The sequence below is a fragment of the Doryrhamphus excisus genome, linkage group LG7 (assembly GCF_037039965.1).
Source record: "Doryrhamphus excisus strain RoL-2023G ecotype Guam linkage group LG7, RoL_Dexc_Guam_v1.1, whole genome shotgun sequence".
NCBI classification, from domain to species: domain Eukaryota; kingdom Metazoa; phylum Chordata; class Actinopteri; order Syngnathiformes; family Syngnathidae; genus Doryrhamphus; species Doryrhamphus excisus.
This window is the reverse complement of record NC_136363.1, coordinates 22827882-22853492: the sequence shown is the minus strand read 5'-3', so window position 1 is coordinate 22853492 and position 25611 is coordinate 22827882. Positions and strand designations below refer to the sequence as shown.

Sequence of the window (25611 nt, the reverse complement as noted above, 5' to 3'; positions counted from 1 at the left end):
GCCAGCAGGCCCCAAACAAGGCAAAGGACATTACGACACAAACCAGCAAACTAGCAAACACACCAAGAACACAAGCAGGCGCTAGCAAAACAAGCAGCAGTCCTACCTTTAGGCGACGGCCGCGGCTGAGCGTTGATTTGGGGAACTTTGCAGCAAGTTTTCAACGCAGGTGAGTCGCGGCAGGAAGCGACTTCCGGTCAGCAGGCATGGCTCAAAGGAACGCGCGCGCGCACTGGCTGCCACTTTATTTCGGCAACCTGGCCGCTACGGACATGCGCAGTGGGTTGGGTCGGGGGTACGTTTGATTTGTGGCACATCCTTAGCCTGCCTACTTACAGTATGTCACAAATCATGTTGTTATATGGTCTTCTTGGTGATATTAATAATAATAATATAGTATAGTAGTTTCCATAGTGATTTGTATGACTTTTTACATCGATGTAGGTGAAAGTTGAACATGTCAATCAAAATAACTGCAAACAGATTGGTGGATTTGTTTAGTTTTTTCTTTCCTGTCTCATTAATCCTGAGCGACCCCAGGGTGTGGAAAAGTACAAACTATTTCAACGACTTCCACCTGTGGCGGTATCATGCTTCTCATAATAACAATAATAATGATGATGGTGATGATGATGACGTACGCAGCCAAACCGTAGCTCCAGTATCAAATATGGATGTTTCATAACGACACATGAGCCAACAATATGAAATACTCATCAATAAAACATCACAGCAGGGTGAATGATGAGGATATGAAAGAGTAAGAATATCTCCTTGCATATCAGCAACTAATGAGGACCACATGTTGAATGTTCTCATGTATGTTGCATCATCTCATCATCTCAGCTTTGTGAGGAACAACAAGCCGCATCACCTGAGCGCATGTTTTTATGTTTTTGTCATCCATGTTGACATGAGATGAGGTGTTCACAGAGGATTGTTTTTCCTGCAGCAGCTGCCCGACAGAAGGATGGCTTGGCATTTAACGAAAGCATCGCCCCCCCTCCTCCTGCCGGTAATCAAGGATTCATCCAACCTCAGCTTAAGTGTGTACGCTGCCCGACGCGGCCGAGTGATGTGATTAGCGAGAACACGGCTGCAGCGGCGCTCCTCCGGGCGAGCGGCGATGGAGGTCAAGCCCTGTCCTCTGGACGGCCTCGCTTGATCAACCATGTAAAGCAGAACACTTCCTGTGGACCCCCCCCCCCCTTGTAATTTCTTAGCACAACAAAGAAGTTCATCATAACTTTTTGATATCTGCTTTTCCTATTTACATGAGCGTGTAGTTTTGAGGCTTGAAGGACTGTAAGAAATGAGGATTTGATGCCAAGGATACCAAGGTGCCTGTTGATTGGTCCGATACCCAAACATCACATGACCACGAGCACATCGCTTCCATTAGGAGAAGCAGAGCGCAGCGAGCCACCTACTGTGGCCCAGCAAGGTGCACTGTAGTCGGACCAATGCTCGGAGCAGCCGGCGTATCACCACGGAGGTTCTGGTGAACCTTTTGCACTTTTCAAACACTGCGTTTTTTTTTTTTTTAATATCAGTTCTCAGCAATTTTTAATGTCAGCAGATTTATCAGGATGCCCTCACATCATCCTGACAATTAGCTAACTACACATTATTTTTGTACCCATCATAAGTAAGACATGGAACACTTGTTCATCTTCTCTGTGTATTCCAAAGATATAAAAACAGGTAAAAAGAGGCAGGTAATGAATGCATCAAATGGGACGCACCTATTCTCCCTCAAAAAGCGACTATTCAAACATTCCCAAAAAGCTCCAACAAGGTTTTCTATCCACACTGCGAGCATGTAGTACCAGGTACATTCATGATAACATGTTATACTTGGAGTATTGTAGTATAACGCCCTTCCTGGGTGCATTGGTGTCACGTAGCGACATAGAAAGGAAGGCTACACCTAGCATCCTAAACATAAAGACTTTGGCTAGTGGCCTGAGGCATTGGGAGCCAGTGTGTGCTAAAGCTAGCTGCTAGCTGCTAGCATAGTTCTTGGCTGTAACAATGTCAATAATACAATGTCACTGTCACTTGGAAACGGAGCCTTGTTGCTTTCTGAGGTTTTTTCAGAAGGCTTTATAGGCAGAATAGATTATTAGCTGCCTCTTTAGCTGTTTTGATATCTTTAGAACAATGTTGATGTTTCACATAAGGATGGTGGTTGATGGGTAGAATGTGACTTTCAGAGCTTTGATTTGTAAGTGTTTGTGCAACAACATCCTGTCGGCGCTGAGAAGTGTTTGTTTTCTTGGCGATGCACACACAGCGTGCTTCCTGAGCGCTCTCTGGGGCGACATCCACGCTGTCGCTAGCCAGCGATATCATGGGAGGCCGATGGCGGGTTGGCGATCACGGCGGTGGCGACGCATCGTCACGTCTTCAACCTCTGCACTTGTTGCCTTTTGACACATTCCGACCCGTTCTCGTTCTTGGCTTTGTCAACCAGGACGCTCTCAAATGACTCGGTCACACCTGAGCGCCCGAAAGTCACCCAGCCGGACCCCGGCTGTTTGTTTTTACTTTCTTTTCCTCGTTTGTCTTTAACTCCGGCGGCCGGCTTCAGGTGACGGCCATGACGGCCTCGCCACCTCATCCATCAAGATCCGTCCTTCACGTGGCGGGGGCGGGCGGGCGGGCGGGGGGTGGAGGGGGTAGGTGAGGACTGCCATCTATCTGTGGTGACGTCGTTGTCTGATTAGCATCATTGGGCATGGTAAAACAAATTAGCTTATTACAAATGAACTTTCTTTTTGTACACAAAAAGGATAAATGTGCGAGAATACGGAAACAATAGTCACCATTTGTCTGAGAGAAGTCTGACAAATGATTGACAGCTGAAGCATTGTGTAAAAAAGGAAACGTGGTCCGGAAGCGTCGGCAACAGGACAGGAAAAAACAGCCCATCCAGGGCGAGCCGATGTCGGCTATTAATACAGAGTGTTGACACCGGGCATCACCATCACCATCACCATACATGTGGGGGGGGGGGGGGGGGTAATGAAAGATGTGCACAAGTGCACATTAAGAGAAGTGGGAGACAATTTAAAGCAGCGGTAGGGATAAACTGAAAAGCCACAGTACTAACTCCACTTGACGGCAAAAGCAGGACACCAGGGTACCAAAAAGCAGGTACTCCAAGGTACCCGGTCAGCCAGGGTTCCAGGTTTGCCGAGCAGATAGCGTGTGGGTGACATAATCCACAGCTGGGTGCTGATTGGTCCAGCCCAGCCAACCGGAAAGCCCAACAATGAACACGCACGCTAACGTTAGCTTAGCTCTGGACGTTGCGGTGGTCGACTCCACAGTCTCTGCTTTGCTGTGTCGGCCCTCAGTCTCCTCTCGGATGAAACACGTCTGTGGAACGATGGGGACTTTTTTAGAAAAATGGAAAGTGAGAGAAAATAAGACATTTTGGTCTTCGTAAAGGTTACATAGTGTAGCTTTAACGTGTAAAGGTTACATAGTGTAGCTTTAACGTGTAAAAGTTACATAGTGTAGCTTTAAAGTGTAAAGGTTACATAGTGTAGCTTTAACGTGTAAAAGTTACATAGTGTAGCTTTAACATGCAAAGGTTACATAGTGTAGCTTTAACGTGTAAAGGTTACATAGTGTAGCTTTAAAGTGTAAAGGTTACATAGTGTAGCTTTAAAGTGTAAAGGTTACATAGTGTAGCTTTAAAGTGTAAAGGTTACATAGTGTAGCTTTAACGTGTAAAGGTTACATAGTGTAGCTTTAACGTGTAAAGGTTACATAGTGTAGCTTTAACGTGTAAAGGTTACATAGTGTAGCTTTAAAGTGTAAAGGTTACATAGTGTAGCTTTAAAGTGTAAAGGTTACATAGTGTAGCTTTAAAGTGTAAAGGTTACATGGTGTAGCTTTAAAGTGTAAAGATTACATAGTGTAGCTTTAAAGTGCAAAGGTTACATAGTGTAGCTTTAACGTGTAAAGGTTACATAGTGTAGCTTTAACGTGTAAAGGTTACATAGTGTAGCTTTAACGTGTAAAGGTTACATAGTGTAGCTTTAAAGTGCAAAGGTTACATAGTGTAGCTTTAAAGTGTAAAGGTTACATAGTGTAGCTTTAAAGTGTAAAGGTTACATAGTGTAGCTTTAAAGTGTAAAGGTTACATAGTGTAGCTTTAAAGTGCAAAGGTTACATAGTGTAGCTTTAACGTGTAAAGAGTAAGAATGTTGCAACAGGTCCAAAAGAGTGAAAGTGAGTGATTAAAGGCGAGAGGAGGGGCAGGACCAGGGGGGAGCGAGGTGCTGAGGGGGTGGAGAGGTGCTATTGTGAAAGATGGTGTGTTTATTTGTGTGTGTGTGTGTGTGTGTGTGTGTGTGTGTGTGTGCAGAGATGGGCCAGCACAATGTGTGTGTACTTCCAGTCAAAATCAGTCATCGCTTTCTGCATGTGCGGGGGGGGGGGGGGGGGGTCAGTGTGCGAGGGATGGTATTCCTGCTGGTCTTGCTCCACCAGTCAAGTCCAAGCGGAGGCAGCGGGTCGGCGGCAGACGGCGGCGGTCTCTCTCTGGTGGGAATCTGGCAGCATCGGCAGCCTTCAGGTACAAATCAGCTTCTTCCTTCTGACTTGAGCGGAAACTTCCAGACCGCTTTGCTCTTTGCCACCTGTTGTTGCCGTTTGTCCAAGTAGTCCATGTGGAAGTGGGGGGGCAGGAGAAGGAAACGGGGGGACGGGGATGAGCCTGGAGCTTGTAAAACCAATTCAGCCTGCCTGAAAAGACGAAATGCAGGGAGTGAATTCCCCAAGAAGTACAGCTTAAGAGCACTAAAAGCTTTTGGTTCTTAGAGGTTCTTAAAACAGACGCTCTGATGGGCTTCCATCACTTGCTAAGACTGAGATTGTGATTGACATTTGAGAGAACTAGAGCGCTAAATAAGAATGGAAATAAAAGAAACCAGGCGGCGTAGAGGCTGTCCCGCATACAAAGCCAGCGTGTAGTCCCGTCCTTCCACGGTCACCAGCGAATGTTTACGGTCCAAGCAGACGCTCCCGTCCCAAAGAAGACTAACACAGGCTGGAAAGTTGAAGGTGGAATGTGTTAGTAGTAGTAACACACATGCTACTTACTCTCAGTAGGACTACTTTCTGCTTTTAAATAAATATTAGTATTTTACATTTTAAGAAAAAGTCGTACTGAAATATTCATCATGTAGTGTATTGTGTATGTTGGTCCCGTGTACCCATGACTTATGATTGTTTTATTGGTACTTTGCTTCACTTTCATGGAAACCAAAATTGTATTTTGTTCTTCACATTATTCTTCCTCCCGTAGAGTCATGAGTACACTAATACTCGAATACTCTAATACTGTAATACTGTAATAATCCTGCCATTTGTCTTCATAAAACATAGCAAACACGGTGTATTTCACACATGGTGGCAATGACTCATTTATAGAAAATAATGATAATAAAACTCTTGTGCGGCGTACGGTAGACGGCAAGGAGAGGAAAGAGGCGGGGCTCCCCACCGACTTCCATCGTTTGTGATCTTTCATCACAAACGAGTCACCACCTTTCGCCCTTTTGGCTTCCTGCATTTCTTCTTCCTCTAAAGGTGGTGTAGCAACTTTCTTTGGCCCCATGGCAGGTTATTTAGCAGTCAGACCCAATTAAAAAAATGATGCTCCCTCAACAAGAAGCAAAGTCCGACGCCAGCGTGGGATGCTTGGTTTGAGTCGGGCTCCAGTCGGGAAAATGATACCGACGAGTTTGGTTCACGCAATGTTTGGCCGTAGGAAAGGTTGAGTTGAAATTGTCATGAAAAAGTCAAGTCTGGGGTCATGTGGACGAGAAGGTTGTCAGACAGGTTGTTTTGGGAGCAGATGGAGCACATCCATGACTGCATGGAGGAAGTCCATGGATGTTGACCGGCGAGGCGGAGAGGCTTTTAGGCGTCAGTCAGCATCATTGTACAAACGCGGCCTATTCACTGGCCACGTTTCTTCCCAGCATTGAGAAGCTTTTTGACACGTAAAATGACCTTTTTTTTCCGGGTGAAAGTGGATGTGTTTAGGTAGCTTTTAAAAGTGTCGTAAAGAGTCGCAGGTAAGATGAAGCTGAGGTGATAATGGCCTGGTATAAATCATTAACTCCATCAAGTCCACATTGCGCTCGTGTCTATGTGCGGCCAGCTAGACGGGTAGCGGAGTGGCTGTGGTGGGGGCTGTTGACATATCTGTGTTGACGGGAAGCCTGTTTTTTTATTTACTGATTTAACTCTGCCACGTTCCAGGACCTTCCCATGATCCCGGGAGGAAGGAGGTTGTTTTGAATTACCTTAAAAAGAGGCTATAAATGGAGGCGCGGCATTCGGCCACAAAAATGACCTCCAACTTCCTGCTGTATCGCTGCCGTGCTTTGTTGACTGTAAGCAGCGAGGATGCAGCTTGGAAGTCGTGTTCCTGCTAATGTGCATCTTCAGCGGCTAAGTCGCCCACTTCCACGTCTGCCCCCCCTCTGCTGCCTTGTTAGCGTCTATGGAGGCGCTCTCCGCGCAGGCATTTCCCCACTAGGGGATAAAGACGCACGATGTTTCCAGGGATGCAATGTGAACCTCATGTTGCACGGTATGATCCACCGCCAGGTCAGCTTCTGTTGCCGTTTCAGGTGACCCTCCTACTACCTCTTCTTATTCATTATAAATCCTCCAGGAACAAAATATCTAAATAGAACAAACAATAATGCTTGTGAATTGTAAAGGTTGAGCGTTAGCATGAATGCATCATGCACCAAAAGCAGAAGGAAAGCATGTGGTAAAGAACTTATCTGCATGGAATGCGGTCTTCCTTAGAACGGGTTCCTCACCCTCCAAAGTCTGGTCTTGGGAATCAGTCCACTCGTGTTTGTGTAATCGTGCTAACACACAAAGAGAAAAGAGGCATTCATGTGACGTATGTTTATGAGTATATTTGTACGCGTCCAGCCATTATCTGGTGTACCTAATGAGGTGGCCAGCCGTGATACAGTCCACGCCAGCACAAAGAGGCCGTTAAGCATGGAAAACACGTGCGTGCGCCTCCACCACGCCGCCTGCGCAGGAAGATAGGCGGTGGTTGTGTTGCCCTTGGCGGCCCCCGGGCGTCCACACGCAACGATCCCACATCTGCAACTGATAGTCTTGTTTCCTCAACGCACCGACGGGTTTGATTTCTCACCACCGGTGGGGAAGGTGCAGACTGAGGAGATGGAATGCAGGCTGGCCTGGTCTCCTAAAGGTGCACACTTGGTGCACACACAAGTAGTTACAAGTCTTCATTAGATTAGTGACAAAGATGAAAATAGCCATTATTATGGTTTTTTAATATAATGGATAGTACATTATTGCTTTTTTTCTTCTATTATACATACAGGATTATATAGAAAATATTTATTATAATACAAATTAAATTGCATATGTATTTACAAATATCTTTACATATCCCCCATACATTATTTACATGTATTCATATTCTATGCCACTATTATGGTATTTACATATAAAATAGGTTTTTAGTATTTTGTATCAGTTTTAGTCATTAAAAATATATATTTTTCATTCTTATTATTGTACAGATAAATGAGCGCTTAGTAGTGCTTGATATTATTATTATTATTATTATTTTAGACATGATTGTATTGAGCCGCCGGAAGGGAAACAGCATCGTGAAGCAAGGGCGCCATCTGGTGGCGACACCCAGCTTAGCTCACGTCTAAGAACAGTACTCCATTTTTTCTTGTGTTAAAAATATCTGCATGACAACACAATATATATTGCGCACAAAAATATTGTTACAAATGATTTCAAGACTTTGTAAATGCTTTCGTTCATAATTTGTCAGCCGTAATTCCCCACAATTAGTGACAAGCGGCTTTATGAATAGTTTAGTGTGAGCCGCATCCATTATTTGGGGCCAACTAATGAGGCCCACGGCGTCATTAAACATGTAAAAGAGAGACTTTGTTGTTGTTTTCTTTGCGCTTCCTCCGGTACAAATGAAGCTAGCGCTAGCCCGAGGCCAATTTTCCACCGCACGCAGGTTTGGTTTTCTCACAGAGCAAAAGTTTCCAGCGAGGCGAATCCCCGCTGTCTTGTTTGTTTAGGTGTGTGCTGATTAGAAGTTCTCACGCTGGGTCGACGTATCGCGGCGCAGGCGGGCGGTGAAACGTGACGTGTCTTCTATAGCTTCCATGTTTAATGGCGTGCTTAGGCAAGCTGGCCTCAATGTTCTCCTTCCGGGTACTTACAGTCCACCCAGATGGACGGGCCACATGATTAACACCGCTCGGCTTTACGGTCGCCCTTCATTAGCCCATTAGACGATAAAAGGAGGAGCCGGGCGGCAAATGTCTGAATAACGATGTTCCCAAGGAGCATTTTTGGAATATCGAATAACGGGCGACATCTGTTTTTCATGGCATCCTATTTTAGCGAGGTAGCATAAAGCATCAGGACGGCTTTAATGTGCAGGTCTGTAATGAGCTTGTGTAGGGCGAGACTTTCATGGCCGCTCGTGTGGATTAGCGTTTATGGGCCATGCCGGTGCTAATGATGGCGCTTTGCCTCCGCTGCCTCGTGACGCTTTTTTTTTTCTTGTCTTTGCTTTATAGGACTGGCTGAGGCCCTCGCCCAAGGCCTGTATTAGTCGCCACGGGCACCCTGCAGACAGGGACCCCCACAACCAGCCCCACCCCCTTTGTTTAAACGGCCCTGGCTCTCTGGCAGTGAAAAAGCCAAAATGGAGAACGTCACGGCGGGGGCGACCAAGGCGATAAACCTGACGTGCGGCATGTCGGGAAACCACAATTTCATCTTCACGCTGGTGCCCATCGTCTACGGCTGCAATTTCATCATCGGCCTGGTGGGGAACAGCATGGTGGTGGCCGTCATCTACTGCTACATGAAGCTGAAGACGGTGGCCAACATATTTGTGCTCAATCTGGCCGTGTCTGACCTGACCTTCCTCGTGACGCTGCCCATGTGGGCCACCTTCGCCGCCACGGGCTACCACTGGCCCTTCGGGGGGTTCCTGTGCAAGACCAGCGCGGGCCTGGTCATGTTCAACCTCTACACCAGCACCTTCTTCCTCACGGCGCTCAGCATCGACCGCTACCTGGCCATCGTGCACCCGGTGAGGTCGCGGCGCTTCCGCACGGTGGTGTACGCCCGCATCACCTGCGTGGTCATCTGGCTGTTCGCCTTCGTGCTCAGCGTGCCCACGGCGCTCACGCGAGACGTGCACCGCATCGCTAACTCCAACACCACCGTGTGCGGCGTCCTGCACCCGACCAGCGAGAACCGCGTGAGGCTGAAGGAGCTCCTGCTGGCCATCAGCCTCATGAAGAGCCTGCTGGGCTTCCTGGTGCCCTTCGTCATCATCATCACCTGCTACTGCTTCATCGGCCGGGCGCTGCTGGCGGCCAGGCACATCCAGAAAAGCTCCCGTTCCCGTGACGACGAGGTGCTGCGCATGCTGGCCGCCGCCGTGCTGGCGTTCTTCCTGTGCTGGATGCCCCATCAGGTCTTCCACTTCCTCCAGGTGCTCACCCAGCTCATCCTGGTGGAGAACTGCGCCGTCCTGGAGATCATCGACACCGCCATGCCCTTCACCATCTGCCTGGCCTACTTCAACAGCTGCGTCAACCCCATCGTTTACGGCTTCGTGGGACGGAACTTTCGCAAGAACCTGCTGCGCCTCCTGCGCTGCTCACCCGCCGGCGCTCCGGGGCCTCACCCCAGCATCAGCTCCAAAATGAGCGCCCTTTCTTTCAGAGCCTCCGAGGCGCTGAGCCTGACCGCCAAGGGCAAGGCCGCTGCTGACGGCAAGTAGCGCCAACAGGATGGAGCTCGTTCTGGTTTGCAGCCAACGAAGAAGAAGAAAGTCCGTGGTTGGAAACGCCCCAACACCCCAAGCACTGAAGCACGCTAACAGACTCTTGGGATGTCCTGCAGCGTCCATGAAATATCCAGAAGAAATGCGTCACCGGATGTAACAACCCGACACATGGCGTGTTTTCCAGTTTTGTCGCCTTTTGTGCAGACCTCCAACTGTTTGGGGCGTCACCAGATGTTGCGGGATGAAAACGGGACAGGATTTTTCAATCGGAAAGGAAGTCTGGTCGGCGATGATTAAAGATGAAAATGAACTTGATCATTGTTTTCCAACGGGAACTGTCACTCATACGGTCTCTTTGTCTTGGCGGGCGGAGGCGGGGCCGCGAGCATACACACAGAGTGCAGTGTAGCCTAGTTGAAATCTAATTAGTAGCATGTGTTTTTATTTTGTACTCTTCCATAAAGTCAAATCTTGTCTCGTACACAGTATGTCATGTATTGTCTGGCCTGGTGACACCCCTAGTAACTGTACTGTATATGAAGCTAGTATGTTGTGGTATTTGTACTGTATTTGTATGTAATATGCTCCTGGTGAAAATGTGTTTGCCTAATAAATACTTGTTAAAAGTCTTGATGTGTACATAAAAACCCTATTGTCCGTGCGGGTGGGTGTCTTTGTGCTATTTAAATATGTTGATAGTGTTTTCTACCGTCTACGTTGTGAATATAAATTGTGAATACGTGGAAATAAATCAGATGTCAAGTGTTGTGCAGTACTTGTGTCTTTATGGTAAAAATGTTCACCTTGCAGGTTTATCCCTGACGTCCATCAATCATTGACTCGGCATCCTAAAAATAACATGCATGTGTGATTGGCGGACGGCGGGCGTGGGTCCCAGGTTATAAGAAGCCCGCGGAGGCCAGGTCGGCCCCACTCGCCAACATGAGGTTCTTCCTGCTTTTGGGATTGCTGTGCGTCGCCGTGGCAGACGTCACTCGCTTTGAGGGGTAAATTTTTCTTCCTCGTCAAGACACAAAGAACTATTCCATTTTTAGTGTAGCGGCGACAATATGAGACCCGCTGAGCAAATCATAGCTTCGCTTGGGCGAGCTGATGCTAGCATGGCGGCATACTGTGACAAGTGCTTGCCATCCATCAAAGGATTGTGATGTAGTTCAATTAGCCTCCCGTCAGCTAAAATTATGGTTGTTTTCTGTGAAGAAGAACAAAGTTGTCATCTTGGAGAAACATCTCCAGGAGAAATTAGGATTTTTTTTTCCCCCAAGAAGGATAGCAGTGGTATCATTTACAATTATTCTCCGTGGAATCATCTGCAGTCAATCTTATGTGGTCTAATCATCACTGTCACGTTTCCTTCCAAAGAGAGAGGTTGTTGCGTCTGAAACCTGCGCTTGATGAACATGTGACGCTGATTAAGGATCTGGCCAAGAGCATTGAGGTAATTCTTCCAGCAAGACAAACGGTGGGAAGGTACTGAATGCCGGGACTCGTTTGTCTCTGGCGCCACCTGCAGATGGACTTCTGGAGCCCCGAGAGCGCAGAGCTGGTGACCATCGACATTGACGTGGACATCCGCGTGCCCGCCATGTACCTGGACATGGTGCACGCCGCGCTGCTGCAGAGCGACATGGCGCACCAGTGAGTGAAACAACTCGCCGAGATTGGAACGTCACGCGAGAACGGAGCCCATAGGTTCAGAACTCTTGCGAATCTTCCAATAGGGTCCTGATTGAGGATCTGCAGGAGGCCGTCGACGCCCAAGCGGACAACAAGGCTTCTCCCAGAGCCCACAGCTACACCAAGTACAACAGCTGGAACGACGTAAGACGACTTACAACTAATCATTGGACTCCAACGTAAGGGTTTCTACCTGGTCCAGGTCCAAAACGTACCCCCTTACAGTGTAGAAGTCAAGTGTCAAGGTCACCAAAGTATTACCTCGACTAGAGGGTTCTACTGATTCAAGTCTTGGCCCAAGCTGATTTGAGAGTTCAAGTTCTTGTTCCAAAAGTACCTGTCCTTTGGTTTCAGGTCCAGGCATGGATCTCATCCATTTCCTCCTCCAACCCAAGTCTGATCAGCAAACAGGTGATTGGAAACACCTATGAGGGGCGCCCCATGACCGTCCTCAAGGTATGCCAGCATTCCTTCCTTGAAGCGGGACCTTTGGTGCCAAGAGTGTTGGTCGTGTTCGGGAATGACGTTTCGCTATCGCAGATCGGTAAGAAGAGCAGCTCCACCAAGCCCGCTATCTTCATGGACTGCGGCATCCACGCCAGGGAGTGGATCTCTCCTGCTTTCTGCCAGTGGTTTGTCAAGGAGGTGCGAGTCCATCAACTGTTTTTGTTTACAGAAGCAGAAACATGAGCTAACTGTGTCCTTCAGGCTCTGTCCACATACGGCAAAGATTCCCAGATGACCAGCCTGCTCAATCAGATGGACGTCTTCGTCCTTCCCGTCTTCAACATCGACGGCTACGACTACACCCACAAGAGTGTAGGTGACAGGACCGCAAACTGTGCTCGTGTGGAGATGAACGATTGATGCTTGTTGTGTTGTTCACTTTCAGAACAGGATGTGGAGGAAAACTCGCTCCAGGAGATCTGGATCCAGCTGCGTTGGCGCTGATCCCAACCGGAACTGGAATGCCGGCTGGTGCAGTAAGTGGGATCAGGATGATTTCTGATGAATATTTCATTTCGGGCTGAGCGACGAGCGTTCACACGACGGCGTATTCGTCGCAGCCATCGGCGCCTCCAGCAACCCCTGCAGCGACACCTTCTGTGGCTACAAACCCGAGTCGGAGATCGAGGTCAAGAACGTTGCCGACTTCATTCGCAGGAACAAGTCCGTCATCAAGGCCTACATCACCATCCACTCGTACTCGCAGCTGCTGCTCTTCCCTTACTCCTACACCTACGAGCTGGCCGCCCACCACAGCGAGCTGGTCAGTGCCCGTGTCTCTCAGCAGCTAAAGAGCGCCATCACACCCTTTTGGCTCCCGGCGGGAGGGCGGGGTTTCCGGGGTTGTGAAGCTAACACTCGCGCCTCAGCTCCTCACACTCTCACACCAGCACATTCTCTAATTCGCCCTCTCCTCCGACACTTTAAGGAGCTCAAGAACTAAAGGCCGAGCTCGCTGAGGAATTTCATTTCCTGAGCGTGCGTGCATGTCTCGCCTAAATTTCATTTCCTGTCGGCTGTTGCGGAAATATCTGTGAAAATGCTGACGGATGATTGTCACACATGCTTGTAGGTGTGATTCTTTTCAGCGTGGTACGGATCTTATTCACGCGGATTCATCTCACTATTTGTCTGAGGATACAATCCCTCCTGGTCATCGATGCTTGTTGTAGCCATGGGGCACATGGGCTACTGCCCCAGGCAGGGGAACACATTCTATTGCTGAGTGCTCATTTACTGATAGTACATGTGTCAGATGGGCGCCCTCTACAGGCGGGGTATCGGTGCCCATTTACTGCTCTCATGAAGTGGAAATGGTCACATGGAAATTCGACTTTCCCATCATCCAAAGCATCATCCTATCCATCCATCCATCCATCCTACCATCCTAACCATCATCATAAAAAACATTTCCCAAACCTCAAACCTATTTTGTCAATGCTTGCACTGGAAAAAAACGAACTGATAAGTGTGGAACTGTGGAACTTCTCATCAAATCACTGTGGCTTTCTACGTTGTAGCTGAAGATCGCTCAGGGAGCTTCGGCTGCTCTTCGTAGGCTGTATGGGACTCGCTACACCAGTGGACCCGGTGCTACAACCATCTGTGAGTACATTTGTCTCAGTAAGCAGGTACTGGCATGAAGGGTAGAGGAGCAAAACGGCACGTTGCCTTACATCATCCACGATGAGGCAGGAAGTAGTAACTCTAAGTAACTCTAGTAACCTGCTTGGAGGAGTTACAGTAGATCCACACTATTCACAGAGGTCACATTCTCAGAAAAATAAAACCAAAATAATCATCACAAATCTCCCCAAAATCCAAATGTCAGCAGTGCGAAATAGCAACCGGAACATTTCAGACGCCAAAACAAATACTTGTCTCATCAGCACATCCCTTTCCACCATGTGCCCTCAGACCCCGCCGCCGGAGGCTCTGACGACTGGGCCTACGACCTGGGAGTGAAATATTCCTTCACCTTCGAGCTGCGCGACACGGGTCGTTACGGCTTCCTGCTGCCCGAGTCTCAGATCAAGCCCACGTGCGAGGAGACCATGCTGGCCGTCAAGTACATCGCCGCCTACGTGCAGAACAACCTCTATTAAATAGCCCGCTAGCAGCAGCAGCCGCGGCTTCCTGCCAACCGCTTCTCCTTTCTACGCATCCCCCCTCCGGCCCCCGACAACCTCTCCACCATCTCCAGCCCGTATCCATGGAAACGGTCACCACCCGCCATGTTTGCTTGCTGTGCTTGACAGAAAGTCAAGATGAGTGTGAACAATAAAATCAATGATCCATCCCCACGTTGAGGAGTGCATGCTTTGTGTGTCTGCTGCTTGGTCTAAAACTAAACAAAAAACGTGGAGACACGAAGCAAAATGCCTTAAATGTAAATGATCCCAATTACTATCAACTTTTTAGTCGTGAAATCAACTGAATTTAAAGTATTGGATCATTATTTACTTCCATTTTATATCATTTATATCTTTATAGCAGGCCTTGGGGAGGTATTCCTGACAGTAAATGATCTTGCTTCCTGTCCACACGATGGCGCTAAAGCATCACAAAACAGCTGGTGGCAAGAAGGCATCTTACCAAACGGGAATAGAAAAAAATATTTTCCAAAAACATTCAGTGACTCCACCTTAGAATGCGATGAACATGACCACAGTCACGTCCACGAACTTAATACTTATTGATGTTTGAATGTGTCCAAATGATTAGGAACAGCTCTCAGGGTGATGCAGTGCAGTTGGACACCACTGCAATTTACATTACAGCCATTATAAAGATTAATATAATAAATATGCACTAGTTTCTGAATGAAATGAACATTATCATCACATTTGTGTGGGTGTACCTCATGTGAAGTGCTACCACAGAGAAATGTTTCATATATACGTAAATACATACATTACACACACAGGCCCGCATGCTTGCAAATGTGTGAATAGTTGAAGAGTGTGCGTGGGTGTGTGCGTGTGTGCGTGTGTGCGTGTGTGGATGTTGGCAGCAGGTGGGCGTGTGTGTCATGTGACGCTGACCGCTGTCCCGCTGCTATAAATGCCCCCCCAGTATACTTTAGTCGCTCCTTTCCTTTCCTTCCCACGCCAAAGCTGCCTTGTGATCGCGTCCAACGTAGTTTGGACTTATTCTTCAGTCATGGCAGGTAAGTTCCAAAAACACTCCCGCCCTTCCCGCTCTCCTTTCTGACACACGTCAAATACCGCGATAATGCGCGACGGCGAGAACTGAGATTAGCGCTTTGCTAGCAAAGTATGCGTGGGAAAGGTGTAACTTTAAACTACATCCCGTCAATAACGGCTTTTACGTACGTGTTAAAACTGAAATACTTAAATAGCAAACATGTGGACACTTAAGTCATAAGCTCTCACCAGTTAAGGGAACATTGTTAGCATACGTGGCTAATATGATAACATAGCATCATAAGAGTCAACGATCGACTATGCTAAGAACTATATACTAAACTACTATAAACAACAGTATAATTGTTTAGTATGATATGATAATATTTACCATGAATATCTGCATATGTTGACTTTTACGAGGATTAAATAGTGTGTATGTGGCATTAGTCTGTTAGCTATTGTTGCTATATGATGTCATAACTTAACATAGCAACAGTTTTCAGGACCATACCAATAATGTTACTCTGTGTTTATGTGGGAATAAAGAACATAATTATTTCACTTGGTAAAAGTGAAATAATGCACCAATCGGAAATGGCCGTGGCCAAACTCATTCCAAGTAAATAAGTTAGCCTGACTTTGCTCTCCAGACGAGGCTTTTGTGACATTGGCCACCAACGACAACTACGCCAAGGGAGCCATGGTTTTGGGCCAGTCCCTCCGCAAGCACAAAACCACCAAGAAGATGGTCGCCCTCATCGGGCCACAGTTGTCGGAGCAATGCCAGTAAGGAAGCTGCCCTCCCAGCAATGCCGTAAGACGTCTGCCCATTGACTCCATGGTTTTGTGACCCGCCAGGGCGGTGCTGAGGAGCATCTTTGATGAGGTGAAACTGGTGGACGTGCTAGACAGCGGTGATGCGGCTCACCTGGCCTTGATGAAGCGGCCCGAGTTGGGCGTCACCTTGACTAAACTGCACTGCTGGACGCTCACACACTACTCCAAGTGTGTCTTCATGGACGCAGACACTCTGGTGAGCCCTGGGAGAAGCTCATGCTGCTGCATGACATGGAAGTTGTGTGAGCATGTTCTCCTCTGTGTGTGTGCGTCCCAGGTGCTTTGCAACATAGACGAGCTCTTTGACAGAGAAGAACTGTCAGCTGCTCCTGATCCCGGCTGGCCTGACTGCTTCAACTCGGGCGTGTTTGTTTTCCGTCCATCTTTGGAGACCTATGGCAAACTGCTTCAGCACTGCGCAGAACACGGCAGCTTTGACGGTGAGCCAACGTGCACGTCATCTTGTTGACGCCCGCTTAAATCCAGTGAAGGGAAAATGCAGTACTTTTATGCCGCTCACAGTCTGAATAGTGGGAGTTTCAAGTGGGTAACATTAAGTGGGTAACATATTAAGTGGGTAACATTAAGTGGGTAACATATTAAGTGGGTAACATATTGCTATGTTGGAAGTCAAGTAAACAATGGCAAACCTCTTCCACTGTAGTTTAGTACCGTGGTTTTCTCTATACACTGCCCACTGCAGTTTGGTAGCAGACGCTTTTTTTGAAAGAAAATTTTAATGTTAATTTCCAGACAGTGAGACTGTGAGAATGGAAATCCACCCCAAGGTAGTCACGCCCCAAAGCCATCCCTGCTTACTTCCATACTGACTGCCCGTCTATAAATAGGAGCATTATATCCAAAGTGGACACGAAGGCTGCAATGATTCCGAGCTCAAACACATCAGCAAATTGTTTACCTTTACACAAGACAGCTGCCCCCTGCTGGACATTCAAAGAATGCAGCCTTTACTTTCAATCAACTATTGTACTGTAAACCGTGTAAGAGTATTGGAATGACTAATACTGATCGAGTAAAACAGGAAGTCCTGCTGGGGATGTTTTCTTTAAGCTACAAGCAAACATTTGTGCTCTGCGTCACCTCGAGTGACACAACGTTCTGGGTAACATGACGCCAAAGCAGCCGTGTTGATCTTTTCCCTCTCGGCCCGGCCTTCACTGAGCCTCACACACACGACACCCGCCCGCCACGCACCGTCTGCTCAAGTCATTCGCTGAGGAGGTTGGACTTTCTGACTTCAGCAGTGTAACTCTTGACTGGCGTGGATGCAATGGTAACCGGATTCATACGGACATCTCCAATGGAGTCAGCATTCAATGAGTTTCCTCTCGTTCTTGTTCTCATTCATGCTGAGTCGGTAGAAAGAATACACGGGTGCAAATGTACAGCATGGACCACTGTTAAAATAGCACACATTTTAAAATGTAATAACTACAGTGCTAACTTTTATTGCAAATGTTGTTGTGAGGACATCCATGTCAAGCAAGCAGGAGGATGACGAGGGGGGAGAGACCAGTGTCATTTACCCCCTGCTGGTCCTGGACTTAACCTCAGCATAAATTCCCAAAAGCAGTGCAACCTCTGAAGACAATCTTTGCACACCACAGCGCCATCTAGTGGGTACTACCTTACTCGCCTGGAGTGTAAAGTGACAGTGGATGTCTTAGAGTGTGACAGGAAGTGACAAAAAGCGCCGGAGGAAAGTAGCACGACACAGCTTTGTGTTATTATATGCAGGGACGAGGCGCCGGTCAGCCCCCCCCTAAATCCGCAGGGACATCCCGACTTAGAATGGCGTGTTAATGCAGAGTTGCTCAATGGCGGCCTTTGAGTTGTTGTGCCGCTCATGTGTGGAAGTATGATTGTTTTCATCCACCGATGATACTTGGAAGAAAAGGAAGTGCTAAAGTGCGCTAGGTGTCACGGCCATAAAGCAAATGAGGGATGAAATGATGCGCTTCAAACTTTTCTAAGTCAATTAAGACGCCAAAGCTAACGACCTTCCTGGCTTGATGACTTGCAAGCATTATTTGTAGAATATTTCCCTCCAGGAAGTAGTATATTGCTGCTATAACGGGCCAAGTAAGGGGCAATTAACAAAGGAAGACGTTGCCGTCATTATAATCTTTAAAAGTGCGCCACGCTCCCCCGGTGGCGTTTAGCAGATGCTTTGAGTGTAAATGTGTTTATTTTTGATGAAAATGACTCATGAAAGAAAGTGGTGGCAATTAAAGCATGAAGAATGCTCAAAATCTCATCGCCAATCTCGGCTGTTTTCACTGGAGGCTGATATTTGTCATTTGTCAGAGAACGGCTCTGCACGCTACCTGCACCGCCAACCTTCCCCTCAGGAGAGGCTGGGAAGTTTGGACTTGGTTGCGGAACGTCGCTAGAAACATCATCAATCTACAGCCCGATGACGTTTGCTCATTGTGATGACACGCTAGCCCTGCTAGCGCTGCTAGCTCTGCTAGCTGGCGACGTGCCGCGCATACGAGCATCACAATCCATCATTGTCACATGCCCTCTTAAATACATCTGCGGCATGGCTGGCCTATTCATAGATACACATTGATCTTTGATATTTGCCATGGGGGTGGGGGGATGGGTGTCAACTCTAACATACTGGGACTTCTGGCCAGCAACTGCAAACGCCATCACACCTCTGGAATTAATACAATTCTTTCTTTTATGGTTAGTGATGGTTGCATACGTAGGTCACATGATTGTATAAATTAGTGATTCCTAAGTTCCACATGTTTACGTTCTACTTTTGGAGACCACGTATGAGAGAGGGGGTATTCACGGTATGACAGGAAGGCTCTGGGGGTACACAAGACAAAAAGGGAGTGGAGCCTAACTTCATAACATACACAAACTGGAGCCATGTTTTCCCACAGGAAATAATGGAAATCCACTTCATCTCCATCATCATCATCTCCAAAACTACAAACCATGCCATGCCACAGAGCCATGACGCTCTATGTGATCTCATCTCTTTGCAACGTCTTTCTTTAGGATAGAATTTTCCACATACTGAAAGTCTGCTTTTCGTGCAGGGGGTGACCAAGGCGTTCTAAACGACTTCTTCAGCCACTGGGCGACAGCTGACATTTCCAAGCACCTCCCCTTCATCTACAACCTCAGCAGCGTGGCCATTTACACCTACCTTCCAGCATTCAAGCGGTACGTGCTCTGACGTCTACACAAACCCGGGGGGGGGGGGGGGGGGGGGGGGGGCATGCGGAAGGCTGTGAAAAGAGCAGCATAGGGAGACGACGCCGTGGTGTGGTAGGAAAGTGTACTACAGCCAAGAGTCTGAGGCGTCCGTGACGTGTAAAGTGGTAAGCGGACGCTGATCACATGAGCGCGTAATCACATGCTGACATCAAGTTTGGAGCCGTGGGATGCCAGCGCCATCCAGCTTCGGGTTTCACCCCGAGCTAACAGCTGATAGCAAATCCCCAAATAGAGCGCTTTATTTAAAGACCTTTTAAGTTTAGCACCCGGCCCAGCATTGTGTGCTTGCGCCCGTCCTTTCCGCTGATCAATCACAGACCTCACTCACATTCATCAGGGAAGCATCTTTTCTTATTACACTCACACGCCAAACGCTGCCCTTTGCTTTGACTCCTGTTAGTTGGAGACATCAGGACTGCCCACATACTAATGTGGGCATACTAATCTATGCTGGGATAGGCTCCAGCATGCCCGTAACCCTCATGAGGATAAGCGGATGGATGGATGATGTTCTATAATGTAGATGGAAAAGGTATCAACTTCACTCTTTGCTCTTTTTTCTCAGTTTTTGTTTTTTTTTTTATACCAGGATGTTCATCTGGAAACATAGCAGACACCGGCATCGGACTTCTGTCTACGGAGAACAAAGGACATGTTCTCCTTTGGAGGGATTGATGAACGTGTTGCTGCCACACACTGAACACTGACGTTCTCATTTCAGCTACGGCGCCGACGCCAAGGTGGTCCACTTCCTGGGGAAGACCAAGCCCTGGAGCCACGCGTTGGACGCCAAGGGCAGACAGATGCAGGCGGGAGGCGCGCATCCCTCCTTCCTCCTGGACTGGTGGGCCGTGTACGCCAGCAGCGTGGTGCCCATGCTGCAGGAGCAATATGGAGACCAGCCCTTCCACACGGGGTGCCTTGCCGAGGTGAACCAACGCTACACGGCCACACGTTGGTTGTCATGCTTCCCTTCTGGAGACAAGTCACGTGAATATGATTGTCATCTTATGCATTTCTGGTGGTGGATGGCTTGCCCGTCTTTCCGGTAAACTTCCACTACAGTCACATGGTTACTGTTGACGCCACACAGGTATGGAGACAACCTGCGAGGTCTTTGTTGCTGCTGCGTCTTCATGTCAGAGCTTCTGCACGCTGGGCTACTTTCTTCTTTGGTGCAACGTCTCCATCCCGCATCCCTCACATCACATTTCTCTGCTTTTTGTTCAGGAGGAAGTGGAGGAGAGCCTGGCGTCCTTCACGCAAGCGCTCTACTTAGCCTCACCGGAGTTGTCCTCGCAAGAACGCAAGCACAAATGGGAGCAAGGTCAGGCGGACTACATGGGAATGGACTCCTTTGATAACATCAAGAGGAAGCTCGACACCTTCCTCAAATAAGTACACGCTATATTATTTATCCACCGCCGCAAGATAACGCAAATAGAAACGCTTCCTGCTCGCCATCAGTGTTTCCCATGCATTCTTCTATCTGATTGATGGCCACTACCTCCTGTTGTCCCTCGCTCATACAAGCATTATCAAGGGCCTTATGCACCTGGTCTGCCAGAGAATAAGATGTAGCAGGAGGGATCACAAATCGAGCCAAAGCATGACACGCACGTGTGACATGACCAGTTATGCAAATTAACCTCAACCCAGAACCACAAATAGATGGCAGTCCTGTGGGAAACACTGGCCACCATCAGTATTTGCTGCCGTCACGTATGGAATGAAACGGCCAAAAGGGCCTTTCCATCGGAGCTTTACCGCCTTGTCTTGCACTTTAGGCATAGTTAGTATCCCCCTGTACGCTCCACTTGCCTTTTTAAAACCATATCATTGCCTTTGAATGGAAATGGCTTCCATCCAACTAAAGCGGAATGTTTACAGCACTTATGGAGGCCTTAGGACTTAAGAGCATTACGCTTGCTTTGCTCAACACTTGCAGCTTCCACCTGACCAGGATGTAACACAACACAACACAACACAACAACTCAGCACCAACTACTAGCTTTTGCTTGCATGACAACTGATGAATATACTACAAATATACACTTGGTGTCAATCAAATAACAGTTATGATTTGTCATCACTATCATATACCGTGTACACTGTACCTACTGTGTACCTACTGGAGTACTTAGAGTAGCATTAACTACTTTACCGGATCAGCACATTGTAACTTGCACCACTATTTCATGTAGTACACGTATTACCTTTTGTACTCTTTGATGTAATACATGAATTACCTTTGGTACTATTTGATGTAGTATATACAGTATATTACTTTTGGTACTATTTGATGGAATACACGTATTACTTTTGTAGTACATTTATGGAATCTACGTGTCAGTTTCTGAGTTAACTAACTTAAATTAAGTAACGCTTTAAAGATATTCCAATTTACAGAGATGTACCATTATGTAGCAACTTCTTTTCATTTGTTTTGTTAGCCTCAAAGACGACACGACGCTAAATCCTTCCCCTTTAAGTACAGTACTTCCGGTTTCGCCGGTCTAATCTTTTACTGAATTCACATTAAAAATATCATTTACTGAGCTGCACTGGTATCTGTCAACTTTACCGCATTTATTCTGCTCGCCATTTAACCTTTTAAAAAGTGTCATCTCAAAATGTCGAGCAATACGTTGTTTACTTCCGGTGGGCGTGTCACGACCTCACGGCTGTCGGCCCGCAAAGTAAACAGCATTGAGCCAAGATGGCGCCGCCGTCCGCGCACCGTGTGTCCCTGCTGGTGTCCTTCTCCGTCCTCCTCACCGTCCTGCTGGGCTTCGGACTGCCGGCCCTGCTCAACGGCGCCATGAGGCTGCTGGGGCTGCCGGACACGAGCGTGGCGGAGTGCATCGTGGTGACTTACTTCCTGTTGGTGCTGTACGCCGCCACGCCGAGACTCCCCAGAGGACTGGTGGAGGTAGGTCGGCCTTTCGAGTCCGGTGCTCTTGGTTTCGTGCGTGTGTGCCAGTAAGGCCAGCAGGCCAGGATCCTGATTGCGGTGCTCTTGTGTCGATATGAAGGTGACGGGCAAAGCCGTGTTGATCACAGGCTGTGACGGCGGCTTCGGTCACGCTTTGGCTTTGCGTTTGCACCAACTTGGCTTCACCGTGTTTGCAGGATGCCTACGTAAGGTACGGACGTCTTCACACAATAGACGATCTCTTCATGCTTTCACTTCCTTCACAGGCTGGTTATCTTTTAAAAGACAAGTTTGCATGTCAAGAATCTGCTGGCAAGATGTTTGATTCCCGTTGGTGAGATGATGAATGTTCCCCTGAATAATGTCCTACAGGATGAAGGAGGGGGCGGGGCTAAGGAGCTGGAGGCCTGTCACTCAGAGCGCATGAAGGTGATCCAGCTGGACGTCTGCAGCGACGAGCAGGTGCACCGCGCCGCCCGCTTCATCCGAGACCACCTGGAGGACGGGCACAGAGGTAGGACCGCACGAAGGACCGCCTCCATCACCTGGGCTAACGCCGCCCTTCACAGGTCTGTGGGCGGTGGTCAACAACGCCGGCGTGTCCACGTTCGGAGAAGTGGAGTTCACCTCCATGGAGGTCTACAAGCAAGTGTCAGAGGTCAACCTGTGGGGCACCGTCAGGGTCACCAAAGCCGTCCTGCCGCTCATTCGCAGGGCCAAAGGTGAGCGACCGCTCTGTCCTGACCAAACGACCCCCCTCTCATCACCGGGTTGCCTTCAGGTGCTCGTCCAGCTGCAGGCCGCATTCCTGCCACCAATAATTCCCTAAGACCTGGACTTTGGACCCGCGGGCCTGAAAAGGCTTGTGTGTTCCCGTGCTCTTGAGCTAGGCTCAAAGTCAGCAGGTCGCCTCTGAAAGGAGCGCAGGAGCACGTCTCTATTCCGATTGGTTCAACGACAGTTCCATTTCCTTTTTAGGCTTTTTAGCTACTAAAAGCCACAAAGCCTTTTTTTACCCTCAAGGGTTGATGGAACTGTAGTGCACCCATTTGACCACCAGATGGAGCACTTGCATTTACGTTCATTGTGCTTTCCATCTTAAAAAAATATAGTTCTATTTATTTATATTTTGTGTTAATTGCATTTCATATATAGATTTATTTTATCATTTAATATTTTTACATTTTCAAATATTTATTTTTTTATTTTCAAAACTTTTTAAAATGACATTTAAATTAATATTTTGTGTAGATTTTTCTTAAAAATTAAATTCTATAAATTGTTGTAATTCCTTAACATGCCGTGTGTGCAGGGCGCGTGGTGAACTTGGCCAGCATGTACGCTCGCATGGGAAACGCCACGCTTTCGCCCTGCTGCGTGTCCAAATACGGCGTGGAAGCGTTTTCCGACTGCCTGCGCTACGAGATGAAGGCCTGGGGAGTCAAAGTGTCCGTGGTGGAGCCGGGGAACTTCACCGCCGCCACGGGCATCCTGAGCCGTAACGTGGTGGCCGACACGGCCTCCAAGCTGTGGGCCGAGGCGCCGGCGGGCGTCAAAGAAGACTACGGCAAAGCCCACTTTGAGCAACAGGTGGCGCTCGTGCGATCGTACTGCGGCAGCGGACAGAAGGACATGAGTCCCGTTCTCGAGGACATTGTGGACGCCATCACGTCCAAGCGCCCTTACACCAGATACAGCCCCATGGAGCCTCACTGGTGGGTGCGGCTGCAACTGATGACGCACCTTCCTGCCGCGCTCTCAGACTTGCTCTACTTTTAAAAAAAACAGATGCTCTCACTTTGTTCGTCACCAAACAGAGCCATCTTCATTCCTCAGCACTTTTCCTGCCAAGCCTTAGTACACTTTAAATGATAGCACTTTCTATTGTTGCACATGAACCATCTTCTACGCTGCTTATCCTCACCAGGGTCGCCGCGTGCTGGAGCCTATCCCAGCTGTCTGGCCAGCCAATGGCAGGGCACATACAGACAAAGTAACCTAACATGCATGTTTTTGGAATGTGGGGAGGAAAGCGGAGTACCCGGAGAACCGCCACGCACGCACGAGGACAACATGCAAACTCCACACATCGATTTCCTGCATATGTGGCCTACGTGCGGCCTGTGAGAGATTGTATTTTTACAAATATTTATTCCTTTTCCCTAGAAATATTATAATTGCAGGACGTGAAATGATGTAAATGAGCCAAAAATGATGTTGGACCAAGTTTATAGGTTAAACTAACAAAACGCCTCTAGGGGGCACTCAAGCTGCGTTAAAATACGAATCATGTTCTGCATACTAGACAAAAGTACACTGTTAATAAATATCATTAGGGATATATATATATATATATATATAGATATAAACTTTGATAATTTTTTTATTACTCACTGTTTTGGGCCGTAATAAACCAAATATTGATGTCACAGCGTTGTGTCTTTATCCTTTTTTCAGCCAAAATGTTTTTCTTCTGGTTGGGGGTATTTTAAACTATATCCAAATGATTGACAACCACTGGTAGAAAATATACGATATCATTTAAAAACATTTTTATGTAAGATATACAAAGAGTCCTTAGATAACAACTATCAAGGAAAAACGACACTGCAATGGAAGACAGCTATTATTACCACCAATAAAAGTGCAGCCGTCAACAAATTATCATCCACTAGAGGTCACTGTTACAAAGTTAGCCTGATATCGGTACAAAGACCTTAGCCAAATTGGTAAAACCAACACTTATCAAAATGCCGGACACTAACAGAGAGACAATGCGAAAGGCACACGAATGTTTTGTTTGCTCGTCGAGCACCATGAGGAACAATAACAAAAGCTTTCCACTAACCCCTTAATCATCTTGTACTCACCATTTGATGCTGAAGGTAGTCATGTTGTTTGCACGCCGCCACAAGCTTTCAAACCAAACGACGTCATCTTGTGACGCGCACGCTTCACTTAAATATAGCCCCGCCCACAATCGTAGGCTCTTGGACAGCTGGCCAATCAGCAGTCTGAAATGGAACGTACTAGTTAATTGGAGGCGTGGCTGATTACGTTAGCCGCGCCCACAATTTGCAGTTGGACCAATCAGCAGTTTCAACTGTGATGAATGCGGAAACTGGGGGCTCGGCTGAAGCTCCATAAAAGCTAAATTTGAAGCCGATGGCTGCCAACTACCAGCCCATTTTATGCTAACTTGACCGCATGTATCACTTAAAATACGTCTAAATACCATCACCAAGGGTTTTCCTTGAAAGTCATTTCTTTGTAACCGTTTTCTCGACAGGGTCAACGGAGATACTCGTTGCTAGCAACTTACCAAGTTAGCCTCATTGACGAGCCCGCCTTCTGGATTC

The 25611-nt window shown here is 47.7% G+C and overlaps 4 protein-coding genes and 1 long non-coding RNA gene across 6 annotated transcripts; 4 read left to right on the top strand and 1 right to left on the bottom strand.

Annotated features, from left to right (window-relative positions):
* Window positions 1-3561: 3561 nt before the first annotated feature.
* LOC131108682 (uncharacterized) lies at window positions 3562-7310 on the bottom strand. Its single transcript, XR_013627863.1, has 3 exons — window positions 6992-7310; window positions 4947-6908; window positions 3562-4761 (listed from the first exon to the last, which is right to left on the bottom strand). It is a non-coding gene; the product is annotated as an uncharacterized LOC131108682 (long non-coding RNA).
* agtr1b (angiotensin II receptor, type 1b) lies at window positions 4452-10652 on the top strand. Its single transcript, XM_058059893.2, has 2 exons — window positions 4452-4591; window positions 8640-10652. Exon 2 carries the CDS (start codon window positions 8768-8770, stop codon window positions 9857-9859), a length of 1092 nt encoding a protein of 363 aa, XP_057915876.2. The 5' UTR covers window positions 4452-4591; window positions 8640-8767; the 3' UTR covers window positions 9860-10652.
* A 124-nt stretch (window positions 10653-10776) lies between these two features.
* cpb1 (carboxypeptidase B1 (tissue)) lies at window positions 10777-14373 on the top strand. The gene is made up of 11 exons (XM_058059887.2): window positions 10777-10872; window positions 11249-11324; window positions 11400-11524; window positions 11608-11707; window positions 11918-12019; window positions 12104-12208; window positions 12272-12382; window positions 12456-12546; window positions 12631-12833; window positions 13591-13675; window positions 13988-14373. Exons 1-11 carry the CDS (start codon window positions 10808-10810, stop codon window positions 14173-14175), a joined length of 1251 nt encoding a protein of 416 aa, XP_057915870.2. The 5' UTR covers window positions 10777-10807; the 3' UTR covers window positions 14176-14373.
* Window positions 14374-15143: 770 nt separating this feature from the next.
* gyg1b (glycogenin 1b) lies at window positions 15144-20715 on the top strand. Of its 2 annotated transcripts, XM_058059891.2 has the most exons (8): window positions 15144-15239; window positions 15870-16005; window positions 16078-16252; window positions 16334-16496; window positions 19137-19263; window positions 20039-20249; window positions 20342-20410; window positions 20548-20715. In XM_058059891.2, exons 1-8 carry the CDS (start codon window positions 15233-15235, stop codon window positions 20713-20715), a joined length of 1056 nt encoding a protein of 351 aa, XP_057915874.2. In that variant the 5' UTR covers window positions 15144-15232. The 2 variants fall into 2 exon arrangements, with proteins under 2 accessions (XP_057915874.2, XP_057915875.2); XM_058059892.2 differs by lacking the exon at window positions 20342-20410 and having other exon boundaries at window positions 20039-20246.
* Window positions 20716-22016: 1301 nt separating this feature from the next.
* bdh1 (3-hydroxybutyrate dehydrogenase, type 1) lies at window positions 22017-24656 on the top strand. Its single transcript, XM_058059895.2, has 5 exons — window positions 22017-22249; window positions 22353-22463; window positions 22625-22766; window positions 22822-22974; window positions 23565-24656. Exons 1-5 carry the CDS (start codon window positions 22037-22039, stop codon window positions 24029-24031), a joined length of 1086 nt encoding a protein of 361 aa, XP_057915878.2. The 5' UTR covers window positions 22017-22036; the 3' UTR covers window positions 24032-24656.
* Window positions 24657-25611: the final 955 nt, after the last annotated feature.

Bases quoted from the DNA above. Each gene is read 5' to 3' on its own strand.
- gyg1b (XM_058059891.2), top strand. The intron at 16,253-16,333 runs GTGAGCCCTGGG...TGTGCGTCCCAG, and splicing joins TCATGGACGCAGACACTCTG to GTGCTTTGCAACATAGACGA. The intron at 16,497-19,136 runs GTGAGCCAACGT...CTTTTCGTGCAG, and splicing joins AGAACACGGCAGCTTTGACG to GGGGTGACCAAGGCGTTCTA.
- cpb1 (XM_058059887.2), top strand. From the start codon at position 10,808: ATGAGGTTCTTCCTGCTTTTGGGATTGCTGTGCGTCGCCGTGGCAGAC. The intron at 11,325-11,399 runs GTAATTCTTCCA...CGCCACCTGCAG, and splicing joins ATCTGGCCAAGAGCATTGAG to ATGGACTTCTGGAGCCCCGA. The intron at 12,383-12,455 runs GTAGGTGACAGG...GTTCACTTTCAG, and splicing joins ACGACTACACCCACAAGAGT to AACAGGATGTGGAGGAAAAC.
- agtr1b (XM_058059893.2), top strand. From the start codon at position 8,768: ATGGAGAACGTCACGGCGGGGGCGACCAAGGCGATAAACCTGACGTGC.
- bdh1 (XM_058059895.2), top strand. From the start codon at position 22,037: ATGGCGCCGCCGTCCGCGCACCGTGTGTCCCTGCTGGTGTCCTTCTCC. The intron at 22,250-22,352 runs GTAGGTCGGCCT...GTCGATATGAAG, and splicing joins TCCCCAGAGGACTGGTGGAG to GTGACGGGCAAAGCCGTGTT. The intron at 22,975-23,564 runs GTGAGCGACCGC...CCGTGTGTGCAG, and splicing joins GCTCATTCGCAGGGCCAAAG to GGCGCGTGGTGAACTTGGCC.